The 12,924-nt window shown below is 44.1% G+C and overlaps 1 protein-coding gene across 2 annotated transcripts in view; it reads left to right on the forward strand.

Moving 5' to 3' along the window:
• LOC129810766 (collagen alpha-1(XXIV) chain-like) overlaps window positions 1-12,924 on the forward strand; it is a 234,889-nt gene that overhangs the window by 62,110 nt on the left and 159,855 nt on the right. For both annotated transcript variants that reach the window (XM_055861629.1, XM_055861630.1), the window contains exons 6-10: window positions 5,737-5,790; window positions 6,883-6,936; window positions 10,022-10,066; window positions 10,855-10,908; window positions 11,465-11,509. In XM_055861629.1, the coding sequence (XP_055717604.1) occupies window positions 5,737-5,790; window positions 6,883-6,936; window positions 10,022-10,066; window positions 10,855-10,908; window positions 11,465-11,509 (252 nt within the window). The remainder of the gene's footprint in view (window positions 1-5,736; window positions 5,791-6,882; window positions 6,937-10,021; window positions 10,067-10,854; window positions 10,909-11,464; window positions 11,510-12,924) is intronic.

Genomic DNA, 12,924 nt, shown 5'->3' on the forward strand with positions numbered 1-12,924 from the left:
GATGAAGATCATCAAAGGTTAGTGATTCATTTTATCTCTATTTCTGCTTTTTGTGACTGCTATATTTCGCTGGAAAAATGGCTGTGCTTATTGTGGTTTGGTGGTGACCTAACATAATCGTTTGTAATGCTTTCGCTGAAAAGCATATTTGAAATCGTACACTTTGGTGAGATTAACAACAAGATTACCTTTAAAATTATATAAGACACATGTATGTTTGAGAAATTTTAATTATGAGATTTTTGCTGTTTAAATTTGGCGCCCTGCACTTTCACTGGCTGTTGTCATATCGATCCCGTTAGCGGGATTGCAGCCATAGGGAGTTAACCTGTTGAGGCTGGGGGCGCTGTTGTCACTATTTATGCTAATCGTGTAATTTTTGAAACGGCTTCCCACAAAATTCTTGATTGTACAATATGCATATTATTATTATTATTGGATAGAAAACAGTCTATAGTTTCTATAGGAGTTGAAATTTTGTCTCTAAGTGGAACAGAACCCATTCTACAGCAATTTCCCTGACATGGAGTCAGATTTCAGAAATGTTGGCCCCTGATCTGGAGTCAGTTAAAAGGCCACAGTTATTGCTATGAGTATACGGACACTGCTTACGTCTTCCCCTGGATGCCTTTACGATTTGAATGGGGTCGATTGCGCGTTCACAGGCACTACAAATTAAAAAACCATGTAGCTAGGAACTCTTTTCTTGCTGCGTTATGCGCCTGGAGGACATCGACCCGCACTTGTTCCAAGCATTAGTGGAGGGAGTAATATTACTCTGGTCATGTTTCTACTCGTTATAGGAGTTAAAAACATCATAAGGTAGTTAATTTAAAGCGTTTTATAGCAATTTATATCCGTTTAGTGCGATTTTGGGACATTTATTTCTGAAACGCTGTGAATTGCTGGGCACGCTTCCAGTTCATCCCGAACGCAGTTGGCATTTCCACATGGCAAGAGGACAGCTTTCCACCAAAAGACGATTAGACCCAAGAAAGGATCCTTTGCCCAAGATACTGATGGAAGAACAGCTCAAAGTAGGACATTTTTATTATGATAAATCGTGTTTCTGTCGAAAAATGTTAGTGGCTTAGGACGCCATGTTTTTTGACGTAGCTTCGCTTGGCGCAAACTGTATTGAAAAGTAAGGATAATTTAAAAAATGTAATTCCGCGATTGTATTAAGAATTAAATTGTCTATCAATCCCTGTCCACCCTATATTTTTTAGTCACGTTTATGAGTATTTATGTATAAGAGTAGATCACTGTCTAATATGGCGCACGGACATTTTCTCACCAGCTGGGCTACATTTCACATTGTCTAACCATGATTTTGGTGGCTAAATATGCACATTTTCGATCAAACTCTATATGGATTGTGTAATATGATGTTACAGGAGTGTCATCTGAAGAATTCTGAGAAGGTTAGTGAAAAAATTAATATATTTTGGCGATGTTGACGTTATCGCTCACTTTGGCTAGAATCAATGCTGGGCTGCTATGTGCTATGTGCTATGCTAATATAACGATTTATTGTGTTTTCGCTGTAAGACGCTTAGAAAATCTGAAATATTGTCTGTATTCACAGGATCTGTGTCTTTCGATTAGTGTATGCTGTGTATTTTTACGAAATGTTTGATGATTAGTAAGTAGGTAAACACGTTGCTCTATGTAGTTATTCTAGTCCATTTGTGACGGTGGGTGCAATTGTAACCTATGCCATCTACTTGAAATATGCACATTTTTCTCACAAAACCTATCCCATACCATAAATATGTTATCAGACTGTCATCTGATGAGTTTTTTTCTTGGTTAGGGTCTATAAATATCTTAGTTTAGCCGAATTGGTGATAGCTACTGGTGTTGGTGGACAAATAAAAGATGGTGGATTATGCTAATGTGTTTTTAGGTAATAGATTTACATCTTTACATATTGTGTCTTCCCTGTAAAACATTTTAAAAATCGGACATGTTGGCTGGATTCACAAGATCTGTGTCTTTCATTAGCTGTATTGGACTTTAATGTGTGAAAGTTAAATATTTAAAAAAATATTTTTTTTGAATTTCGCGGCTCTGCCTTTTCAGTGGGGGTGGGGGGGGAGTGCCGCTAGCGGCACCCTCAGCCTAGACAGGTTAAATAAAGACCCTCTTTCCAATGAATGTGGCTCATCTTCCTTGTATGTCTTTTCCTCTGTTGCAGTAGAGTAGGCTGGGCTCGTCACCTTTCTGTTCTGAATCACCAGTCGTCATATAAACCATCCAAATAGCTGGAGCACTTAGCAACCGTGGAACACCTGGCATTTGAACCCGTGATCCTCGCTTCATTGGTTTTCCGAGTTCCGACACCTGAAGTTCCCTCCAACTAGCATAGCACCCATGAGCACCAACAACACCCCCGTGGTATGTCTAGTTGAGAGGGTTTTACTAAACCATATCACCTTGCTGCTCTGCTAATGTAAACCTAGGACTAAGACCTGACTGGATGGGATCTACACAACTTCTCTCTCTGGCTTTTCATCGTTGAGGTGCAGTGAAATAGGTTGTTTTAATGGGTCAGACATAGTAGTACAGCATCACAGGAGAACATTAGGGTTAAATGTATTGCTCACATTGACAGATTTTCACATCATTGGCTCAGGTATTCGAGTCATCAACCTTTCGGTCACTGGCCCAACGCCCTAACCACGAGGTTATCTGTCGCCATATCTGTTATCTGGTGCCAGGCGCACCGGTTTTAGTGTGTCAAGAACTGCAACGCTGCTGGGTTTTTCACACTCAACAGTTTCCCATGTGTATCAAGAATGGTCCACCACCCAAAGGACATCCAGCCAACTTGACACAACTGTGGAAAGCATTAGAGTCAACATGGGCCAGCATCCCTGTGGAACGCTTTCGACACCTTGTAGAGTCCATGCCCCGACGAATTGAGGCTGCTCTGAGGGCAAAATCGGGGGATGCAACTCAATATTAGGAAGGTGTTCTTAATGTTTGGTATACTCAGTGTATTATACCATTTCCTTGTGCTACCCCTTGTCAATTCCATTGTAATTGTACTATATAATTTCAATGTGAAAATTGCTTGTCTTTAAGTGGATGAGTGCTGGTTTCAGTTGTTGTTTCAGCATGGTTGGAGAGAGAAGCGTACTTTATCTAAATCTTCCTGACCGCACACGCACAGAGAGAAGCGCACTTTATCTAAATCTTCCTGACCGCACACGTACAGAGAGAAGCGTACTTTATCTAAATCTTCCTGACCGTACACGTACAGAGAGAAGCGTACTTTATCTAAATCTTCCTGACCGCACACGTACAGAGAGAAGCGTACTTTATCTAAATCTTCCTGACCGCACACGTACAGAGAGAAGCGTACTTTATCTAAATCTTCCTGACCGCACACCTACAGAGAGAAGCGTACTTTATCTAAATCTTCCTGACCGTACACGTACAGAGAGAAGCGCACTTTATCTAAATCTTCCTGACCGTACACGTACAGAGAGAAGCGCACTTTATCTAAATCTTCCTGACCATACACGTACAGAGAGAAGCGCACTTTATCTAAATCTTCCTTACCGTACACGTACAGAGAGAAGCGTACAGACATTGATGGATGTGTTCTGGTATGACCTTTGAGCCTGGTGTAGATGCCATGGGACAGCAGCAAGGCCTCTTGAGGTTTCCCAGTTGATGCCTTTGAAACACTTTGCATCCTAAATCAGCTAGCTAACACCACAGAGACACACACATACACAAGCACACACCGCAGTAACCCGACACACACACACATTATCCATCAATGAGTCATGACTGACTCATCCTCAGACCCCAAACCCCCACTCTGTGCTAGAGGCAGGGGGCGGATAGAGAGGAACTCTTTGTCTCTGTTTGTAAATTGTGTTGTGAAATGTGAGGTCTGAGGGAAGAAGGGAAGAAACAGAGGGATGAGAATATAAATAAGAACCAGACCTGTGTGTGTCTGACGTGCCTGGTTGATGTACTGAAATCTGAAAAGCTTCAGTTGACGGTTGTTATGACGATGGGCTAGTGGAACCTGAAATAGGCTTTAAATGAACACCATGCCCTGTTGACCTTCTTCAAATAAAGGAGAGAAGGACTTGGGGCTTTCACACACACACACAAACACACACACACACAAACACACAAACACCCCTCCCTGCACTTTGCAGCTGAATGCTTGAATGGCTGTCAGTCAAAACAAGTGAAATGCTATGCTTCAAACCCCCAGAGACAGAGTGTGAACTACTGGGGAGCCAGGGTGGAGTTAAGCTCTCCTGAACGAGACATAAGCTCTTCTAAAGGCAACAAAAGTCTAACTTTGAGGGGGGTCTATAAATATTGCTAATTTGACCGAGATGCACTCCGACAGCAAGACGCATCAATCTTACCGGAGAAAACATCAGAGCATAGTGCCCCTTATGTAGTACTCTTTTTGACCAGAAACCATCAGATAAATGGGCTACACATGCTGAGACAGAGGGGCGATGTCTTGCTCGCTCAAATGCTTTCTCTTGTGTGATAGATGCAGCCACTTGCGAATTAAAGGAAAAGTATGAAACATTATTTTTCCAATTTTTGGGAAAATGAATACTGAATGTTATTACTGAATACTGAATGTTATTACACTTATTACACTTATTACACTTCTGGTTTGTGTAACAGATGTCTCTTTCCATTCTTAAAATGGCGCGTGCACCATGCACTGTTTGAATGCTGGAATTATTTTGTAGTGGACGAACGTACACCGCTGCAGGTAGCCTACTTTTTGAAGTGGTTTGTTTGACAATCAGATGAAAACATCTGTTTGTGTTCATGACACAATGGAAATGTAATACATTTTTACCATTAAATGACAAGCGCGTGCACACAAAGAGGCCCCCCCCGAACGTCACGGTATACTTAGCAGGTCATCTTATATTTCTTTTTTTCATTTTGTTTTACTATTGGTATAAATATTTTTAATGACAGAATTTAAGCAGTTATAATTCATGGTTATTGTGTGGTAAAATAAAACAGGTCATCAGTAGTGATGGAAAGGTATTGATTGTAGTGAAGCTATCTGACGTGTCACATGGACTCTGTCTGACATATATAAACTTGAACTCTGTCTGACATATTATGTTTATAAAGGGAAAAGTATGTCCAAAATGCAGTCATGCTTTTGTATCATTTTGTCCCTTTGTTACTATATATGTGTTTCCACTGTCTGTATTTCCTCAGCTCTGGGGCAGCTATGTAACTCAATCCACATCTATTCAGAGTGTTGGGTATGGGCTGAAAGAAAGGCCTAGGAGCCTTCCTAACCAATCGCAGTTGTCAATATCTCAGTCAGATCTCATTGGCTGTATAAGATACCTTACAGAAGCGATGACAAACTTAAATCACTGATTAACAGCACAGATCAGTCAGTCAGAAAGGAGATGAGAAGAGGTGTCTGTAAAGAAGCTTATCCAAATTCCCCTCACTGAGGACTGGAGTTTGTTTGGGAACCTTACCCTGTGTGAATCAGCCTGTGTGCTTTCCACTGTAACTTTGTTCTTATTGCAAAACACTGTTGGACCTCCTTCTCTTTTAAAGAGATTTAGATTATGGGAATCGAGTGGTGAACTTTGCCACAGTATGGAGCAGCAGAGATGACATTTTAACTTTGACCCCCCTTGTATGTAGTGAAGGGTGCTGCCTGCTATAAATAAGTGTTGACCCTCTGTGTGTCACTGTCAGGGCTCCAAGGGCGATCCAGGACTGTCCCCAGGTCAGGCCCCGCCAGGAGACAAGGTAAAGACTCATCTGGCGTAGTCTCCCCCCCTCTCCCTCCCTCTCTCCATTCCTCTCTCTCTCCCTCTCTCTCTCTCTCTCTCTCTCTCTCTCTCTCTCTCTCTCTCTCTCTCTCTCTCTCTCTGTCTCTCTCTCTCTCTCTCTCTCAATTCAATTAAATTTACTTTATTGACATGGCAAGTTCATTATTACTTACATTGTCAAAGTATACATATAGAAAGAAAGAAATATATATATTTATATATTTATATATATATATATATATATATATATATATAATATGTATATATATTTATATATAAATAAATGGTGGGACCAACAGCAATAATAATAGTAGTAGTGGACATGGGATTACCATTAACAACAACTACAACAACAATATTAATCAGAACAACAATAAATTAAAGCAATGATAGTAGACCAGTGTCAACATGACTGAGAAGACACATGACATGGTATGAAAGACAAAACAAAACAAGATGGGAAATATTATCAACATTACGTTGCACTTTTCACTGGCTGTCCCTCAGGTTGTGGCAGGAGGACACATATTTGGTTGCCAAAACTGCACATTTTGGCTTTTCAACTCTCTCTTTATCTCTCTCTCTGAATGTCTTACCATCCCTCAATCCCTCGTTATTGGTGCTCTGTTTGCTTTTCCTCTCATGCGCTCCATCTCCATCTCTTCCCAGTGATACTCTACAGTGCCTCTCCCTATGCGCCCCTTTAAGAATGGATACTCACCCTCTTCTCTGACCCCATATCTTTTAACTTCACTTTTAGCAACATCCATTCCCTCCCTGACTCTCCCTCCTTCCTCCCTCTTGTCTATCACTGGTCTTTTTCATTCCACCTCTGACGTCCCTGTGCCCCTCTCTCTCTCTCTCTTTTCACCGTGTGTTTTTATCTCAGTTACCTCAGTATTCAGTCTCTTCTTACCCTTATCTGATATTTTTTAAGAGTTTAAATTTCTTTACCTGGCGAATATTGTCATATGAAAAGAGTCTTGCTAAGAACTTTTTCTTCTACTGTGGTCGAAAAAGGAGGGATCTAACTAATGTTGCTGTCATGGTTTCCTCCCTCTGTTTCCAGGGTGGCAGAGGTCCACAAGGTGTTCCAGGTCCAGACGGGTTCGCAGGTCCAATGGTAAGAGTTCAGTGGTTAACGGTTATAACACCGTTATGCAAAAAATGAAGTACCTTACTGTAATAGATGTGCAGTAAATGGGCGAAAGAAGCTTTTTAGAAGAAAAAAATATTTCAAATGCAATAATTTTGCTAGGACTGTCTGGAAGGGGTCTGAGTGGGGAGGGGGAAACTGAAAAATATCTGTTATTGGCAGAAAGGTTTGGAACTTTTTTTGTTATTGGTCTATTAACCAATTTACTGCATGGTGATGTCACCATGGAAAGGCGAAACTCCCGTCCATTCAAACCTGCTGATTAGTAAATACCACTGATCAAATACATTTTTTTACACTTTTATAGGGTTAGTTTCATCAGCTGTTTTACAATATGAATTTTGAATGCACTGGGCCTTTAACCTCTAGCTGTGCCAGAAACAAATGATCTAAGCAACTGGCATACCATTGGCTCTTTAAGACATGAATAATGAGAACGGTCCTGATCCAAAGAGATTATCCGATGATCAGTTTGAGTTCACTGCATGAGCTTCTGTCCTGAATCTGAGGCATTTCTGCTCACCTCACACACGATTTCCCCACTGTATAAGCCTCCTAAGTGTTACCCACACCTTAAGCAGAGGCTTCCAGCGGTCCCTGGCTGTGGTCAGGAATCAGGATAATGTTACCCAGCCACAGAGAACGTCTGTCTCTCAGACAGGGGCCGGGGGGCTCCTTGTCTTACCCCCCCCCCCCCCCCCCTCAGCCCACCCTGCTATCGCGCCGTCGGGCTGGACACACACACATTCACAGATACACACACACGGGCAGCATAGGGAGGTGGCGTCGCCGCGAGACCTGTCTGCAGCCGAGCTCCCCTGCCAGAACCTGAGAACCACCAGGGCCAAGGGTCATCTTTAAGAGGAAAGGCAGTCTGAGGGAGTTTATGGCCCCGATGACAGGCACACTTTCTGATGCCTCTTCAAAAGAGCAAATGGCGTGAGGAGAAGGAGGAAGCAGGGAAGGAACCAATTCAGTTCATACATCAGCACACACAGCAAAGCTCTCTCAAATGTATTCAGTTTAGTCTCAAGAGTTAAGAGCGTTTATCGGTCTCCACACACTATAGCTGGCTGTGGACTGCTACTGTACTGCTACTGCCCCTAGTCTTACTGTATGGGGTGCGTGTTGGTGGCAGGGAAGTCAGCCGCAGGAGAACGAACTTGGTCTAAACGGAGTTCTTTAATAAATGCTGACAAAACTCCGAAACAAACAAAATTTACAAAATAACAAAGTGGGTACAAAACCCGTCACACACCAACACTAAATAGCACATCACATACAATCAAAACAATCTCCGACAAGGACATGAGGGGAAACAGAGGGTTAAATACACAACTTGTAATTGATGGGATTGGAACCAGGTGTGAAGGAAGACAAGACAAAACCAATGGAAAATGAAAATGGATCAGTGATAGCGAGAAGGATGGTGACGTCGACCGCCGAACACCGCCCGAACAAGGAGAGGGACCGACTTCGGCGGAAGTCGTGACACTTACTCTGTCTATCCCTCAGACCTGGGTTCAAATACTATCATCTCAAATACTTTAGCTGTGCTTGATTGAGCTTGCCTGTTGCATGGAATCAATAGAAAACACCAGGCAGGCTAAAGCTAACGCAAAAAGTATTTCAAATATTCCAAATAGTATTGGAACCTAGTTCTACTCTCCACATATCTGTCTGAGGTTGAACTTTACCTTTGCCTCCCAGGAGGAGACAGACAAATGTTTGCATTAGCTGATACCCAGCCCATCAACTGTGACCCGGGAAGGTATTTTCAGAGAAAATTACTGACTTCGGCCGTAGCACTTTACCTCCGAGGGGGCTTTTTATTGAGTCTTAAGGTTACCGTGTCACAACCTAGGAAACTCTGGAGGAGAAGAAAGGAGCTACGTGGAACGCAGGCCTGTAAAAAATGTTCACTCTCCTGTCCCAAACAAATATGAGCTATTTGTAGATTCACCGTACTAGCCTCAGAATCACTGATCTACAAATCACCTTGCCCCCCCAAGTAACTACTCAGATTTGTGATAAAGGGCCTGCCGAGTGGCACAGCGGTCTAAGGCACTGCTTCGCAGTGGTGAGGCGTCACTACAGATCCGGGTTTGATCCCGGGCTGTGTCACAGCTGGCCAGGACCAGGAGACCCATAAGGCGGTGCACAATTGGCCCAGCGTCGTCCGGGATAGGGGAGGGTTTGGCCGGTCGGGATGTCCTTGTCCCATCGCGCTCTAGCGACTCCTTGTCAGCTTGCAGGGGCATCTGCAAGCTGACTTCGGTCGCCAGTTGTACGGTGTTTCCTCTGACACATTGGTGCGGCTGGCAGTGTGTCAAGGAGCAGTGCGACTAGATCTAGATGCACTATTGTAAAGTGGCTGTTCCACTGGATGTCATAAGGTGAATGCACCAATTTGTAAGTCGCTCTGGATAAGAGCGTCTGCTAAATGACTTAAATGTAATGTAATGTAATGTAATGACTTGGCAGGGTCGTGTTTCGGAGGACGAATGACTCTCGACCTTCACCTCTCCTGAGTGTTTTAGAGGGGTTCACACATGCCTGCTGACCCGGAGCAGAAAAAGCCTTGCCATGCCCAGACCAGGTCACAAGTAAATCTCCACACCCTTTGACCCTTGACCTCTGTGGTGGCACCAGACCATGACCTTTAACCGCTAGGGTGGCATCAGACTGCTGGGTGCTGGGAAGGAGGAAGGAAGCTCTGGAATGTTCCAGAATCCTTAGACAACACTGGGCGTCCTGTCTCTGAATGATTGTATGGCTGAAATGCACACAGACTGAACTTTGGCTACCTGGCTATGTATACTGCCTCCTACAGACTAAATCATCACAGGTGTACAATCACTCTCTTTACCCACCCCTCCTCTCTCTCTTGCTCTCTCTTTACCGACCCAGATCTTAAGTGTTCAGATATCAGTGTGTATGACTCAGTCAGTCAGGGTTCCTATACTGGATACCTAATGTAGAGCAGGTGACATTCTCTTTTCAGTCCTCTTTGTCTCTGGTCGTCCTGAATGTGTTGTGTCTCTACCTGCAGGGTCCTAAGGGCTATCCAGGGCCATCAGGACAGCCAGGGGAACAGGTGAGTCGTTAGCGTTCATTGGGTCAGAGGGGTCGTCACCCACATGTCCTTAACCTGTTCCTTTTACTGTTAGGAACAGGCCAGGTCAACTTTGAGGCTAGAGCTTGACACACGCACACCCACACACATCCATACACATCCACACACACAGAGAGAGAGAGAGAGGCACAGACAGCTCATTAGATGTATAGTCAGGTCCCTTCCTTCTCTGTGAAGAAGAAATGTTTCCCTTGTCGACACATAGCATCCAAACAGAGTGCTCTCAGGCAGCACACTGAAATCTGGTGAGGTGTTGCGATGACTTCAGCACCAGGTGCCACTTTGTGCCCTGAGGTGATTGGTCAGGGTTCAGGCTGGAACAGGAAGGGGAGGAGAAGAGAGTGTTCTGCTACAGTCTGTCTGTACACACTGTCATTCTGGGTCTCTGCCCACTATATTACAGTACCAGAGGCAGGATCCAGGAAGCACAGAGGAGGGGAGGGGGATGGGTGTGGAGAGGGGTACACAGAGTCAGTAGACAGGGCGGCTGGAGGATAGAGGGTAAGAGTGCAGTGGAGTGGCGGGTGAGGGTGAACAGTGCCTGTTTTATTCCTGAGCTGGCAGCGTTGGCAAGGGCCAATGTTTCTCTTCTTACATACTGCTCTCTCTCTCTCTCTCTCTCTCTTTCTCTCTCTTTCTCTCTCTTTCTCTCTCTCGCTTTCTCTCTCTCCCTCTCTCCCTCTCTCTCTCTCTCTCTTCCTCTCTCTCGCTCTCTCTCTCGCTCTCTCTCTTTCTCTCTTTTTCTGCAGGGCATACCAGGACTCCCAGGAGTGACTGGGGCTGCAGGTTACCCTGGCAGGCAGGTGCAGTGAATACTCTCCAGATTCCTCCATCCATCCTCTTGGTTTGACCACATTACCCAGAATTCTAACTGTGCACTATCATATGGCTGTAGTCAGAAATGCATCTCATGTTCACCTGTCTCTCCCCAAACTACAGTAGTGACACATTCCCAGTCTCTTAATTAGACTAGTGAAACAACAATTGACTAATGCTCTTTTCGCTTGAAGTATTTAGCAAAATAGCTTGAATAATTTTGATTTACCCCTTTTATTAATTGAAGATTATATAGAAGACAGGTTTTGTATCTGTAAGACAGTGAATGTTTGAACTAAAAGTTCATGCTCAGAAATGCTAACAGGGATCTATAATGTAGCTGAGAGTAAGCTATGACCAGCATGTTTCCTTAGTCTATTTTTACTTCTAAGACAATCAGTCTATCCAATCAAACGAAATGTACAAATGTATGTGTTTTATGTGTGGAAATATACTGGGAATTGTCCTGTATAACAGACAATCTCTCTCTACACTGTTTTGTGTGACAATGCCCTCTTCTCATGCTGCTCTCTTTTGTTGCAGGGTTTGGCTGGGCCAGAAGGTAACCAAGGTCCTAAAGGTGTACGTGTAAGTACAGCTCCCTACTTCCTGCCCTCTCCCCTCTCCCTCTCCCCTCTCCCCTCTCCCCTCTCCCCTCTTCCCTCCGCTGCGCTCAGCTCTGTTAGAGGGAATACTTAATTTCCTGAAGGGATTAGACAGTGTCAGGCCTGCAGCTTGATCCAGGACCTGTGTTATGTTAACAAGGTGCTGGCTCCTGCTGCAGAAAATTCAACTGGGACAGGTCTGGGATCTGTGTTTGCTCAGTATATCGTCTGCTCTGTTGTGAGAGCTGCTCATTTCTTTCTTCTGGAGGAAGCGCAGGCATGCTCTCTCGAGAACAGAGGGAGGGAATAGAGGAGGGAAGAGATGAGAGAGAGGGTGAGGGAGAAAAGAGAGAGAGGGTGGAGCATAGATATAATGATTTGGAGGAGGGTATGAAGAGGTGGAGGAATAAAAAGGAAAAACTTGGTTTGCTCTGTTAAAGTATGGGAAGTGTAAGGGGTATCCCTCACAGGTTGTCTTTGTGTTATGCCTACATGATATGTTCATATCAGAGACAGAATGACATCAGCCTATTAGGAAAAATACAGGACATCTCTGGCAGATTGCCATAGCTGAAGAATGTGGAACGAGAGAGAGAGAGAGAGAGAGAGAGAGAGAGAGAGAGAGAGAGAGAGAGAGAGAGAGAGAGAGAGAGAGAGGAGGAGATGAAAGAGAGAGAGAGAGACAGAGAGAGGGGGGGAGATGAAAGAGAGAGAGGAGGAGATGAAAGAGAGAGAGAGAGAGAGAGAGAGAGGAGGAGATGAAAGAGAGGAGGAGATGAGAGAGAGAGCGAGAGAGAGAGAAGGAGATGGAAGAGAGTGAGAGAGAGATAGAGAGAGAGAGCGAGAGAGAGAGAGAGGAGGAGATGAAAGAGAGAGAGAGCGAGAGAGAGAGGAGTAGATGAAAGAGAGAGAGAGAGAGAGGAGGAGATGAAAGAGAGAGAGAGGAGGAGATGAAAGAGAGCGAGAGAGAGAGGAGGAGATGAAAGAGAGAGAGAGAGAGAGAGAGAGAGATAGGAGGAGATAAAAGCGAGAGAGAGGAGGAGATGAAAGAGAGAGAGAGGAGGAGATGAAAGAGAGCGAGAGAGAGCGAGAGAGAGAGCGAGAGAGAGAGAGGAGGAGATGAGAGAGAGAAAGGAGGAGCGAGAGAGAGAGAGAGAGAGAGAGAGAGAGAGATGATATGTATACTTTGACAATGTAAGTAATAACGAACTTACCATGTCAACAAAGTCATTTGAATTGAATTGAATTGAGAGAGAGGAGGAGAGAGAGATATATAGAGAGAGGAGGAGAGATAGAGAGAGAGGAGGAGAGAGAGATAGAGAGAGAGATAGAGAGAGGAGGAGAGAGAGAGCGAGAGAGAGAGGAGTAGATGAAAGAGAGAGAGAGAGAGGAGTAGAT

The sequence above is a fragment of the Salvelinus fontinalis genome, chromosome 14 (assembly GCF_029448725.1).
Source record: "Salvelinus fontinalis isolate EN_2023a chromosome 14, ASM2944872v1, whole genome shotgun sequence".
In the NCBI taxonomy this organism is placed as follows: Eukaryota; Metazoa; Chordata; class Actinopteri; order Salmoniformes; family Salmonidae; genus Salvelinus; species Salvelinus fontinalis.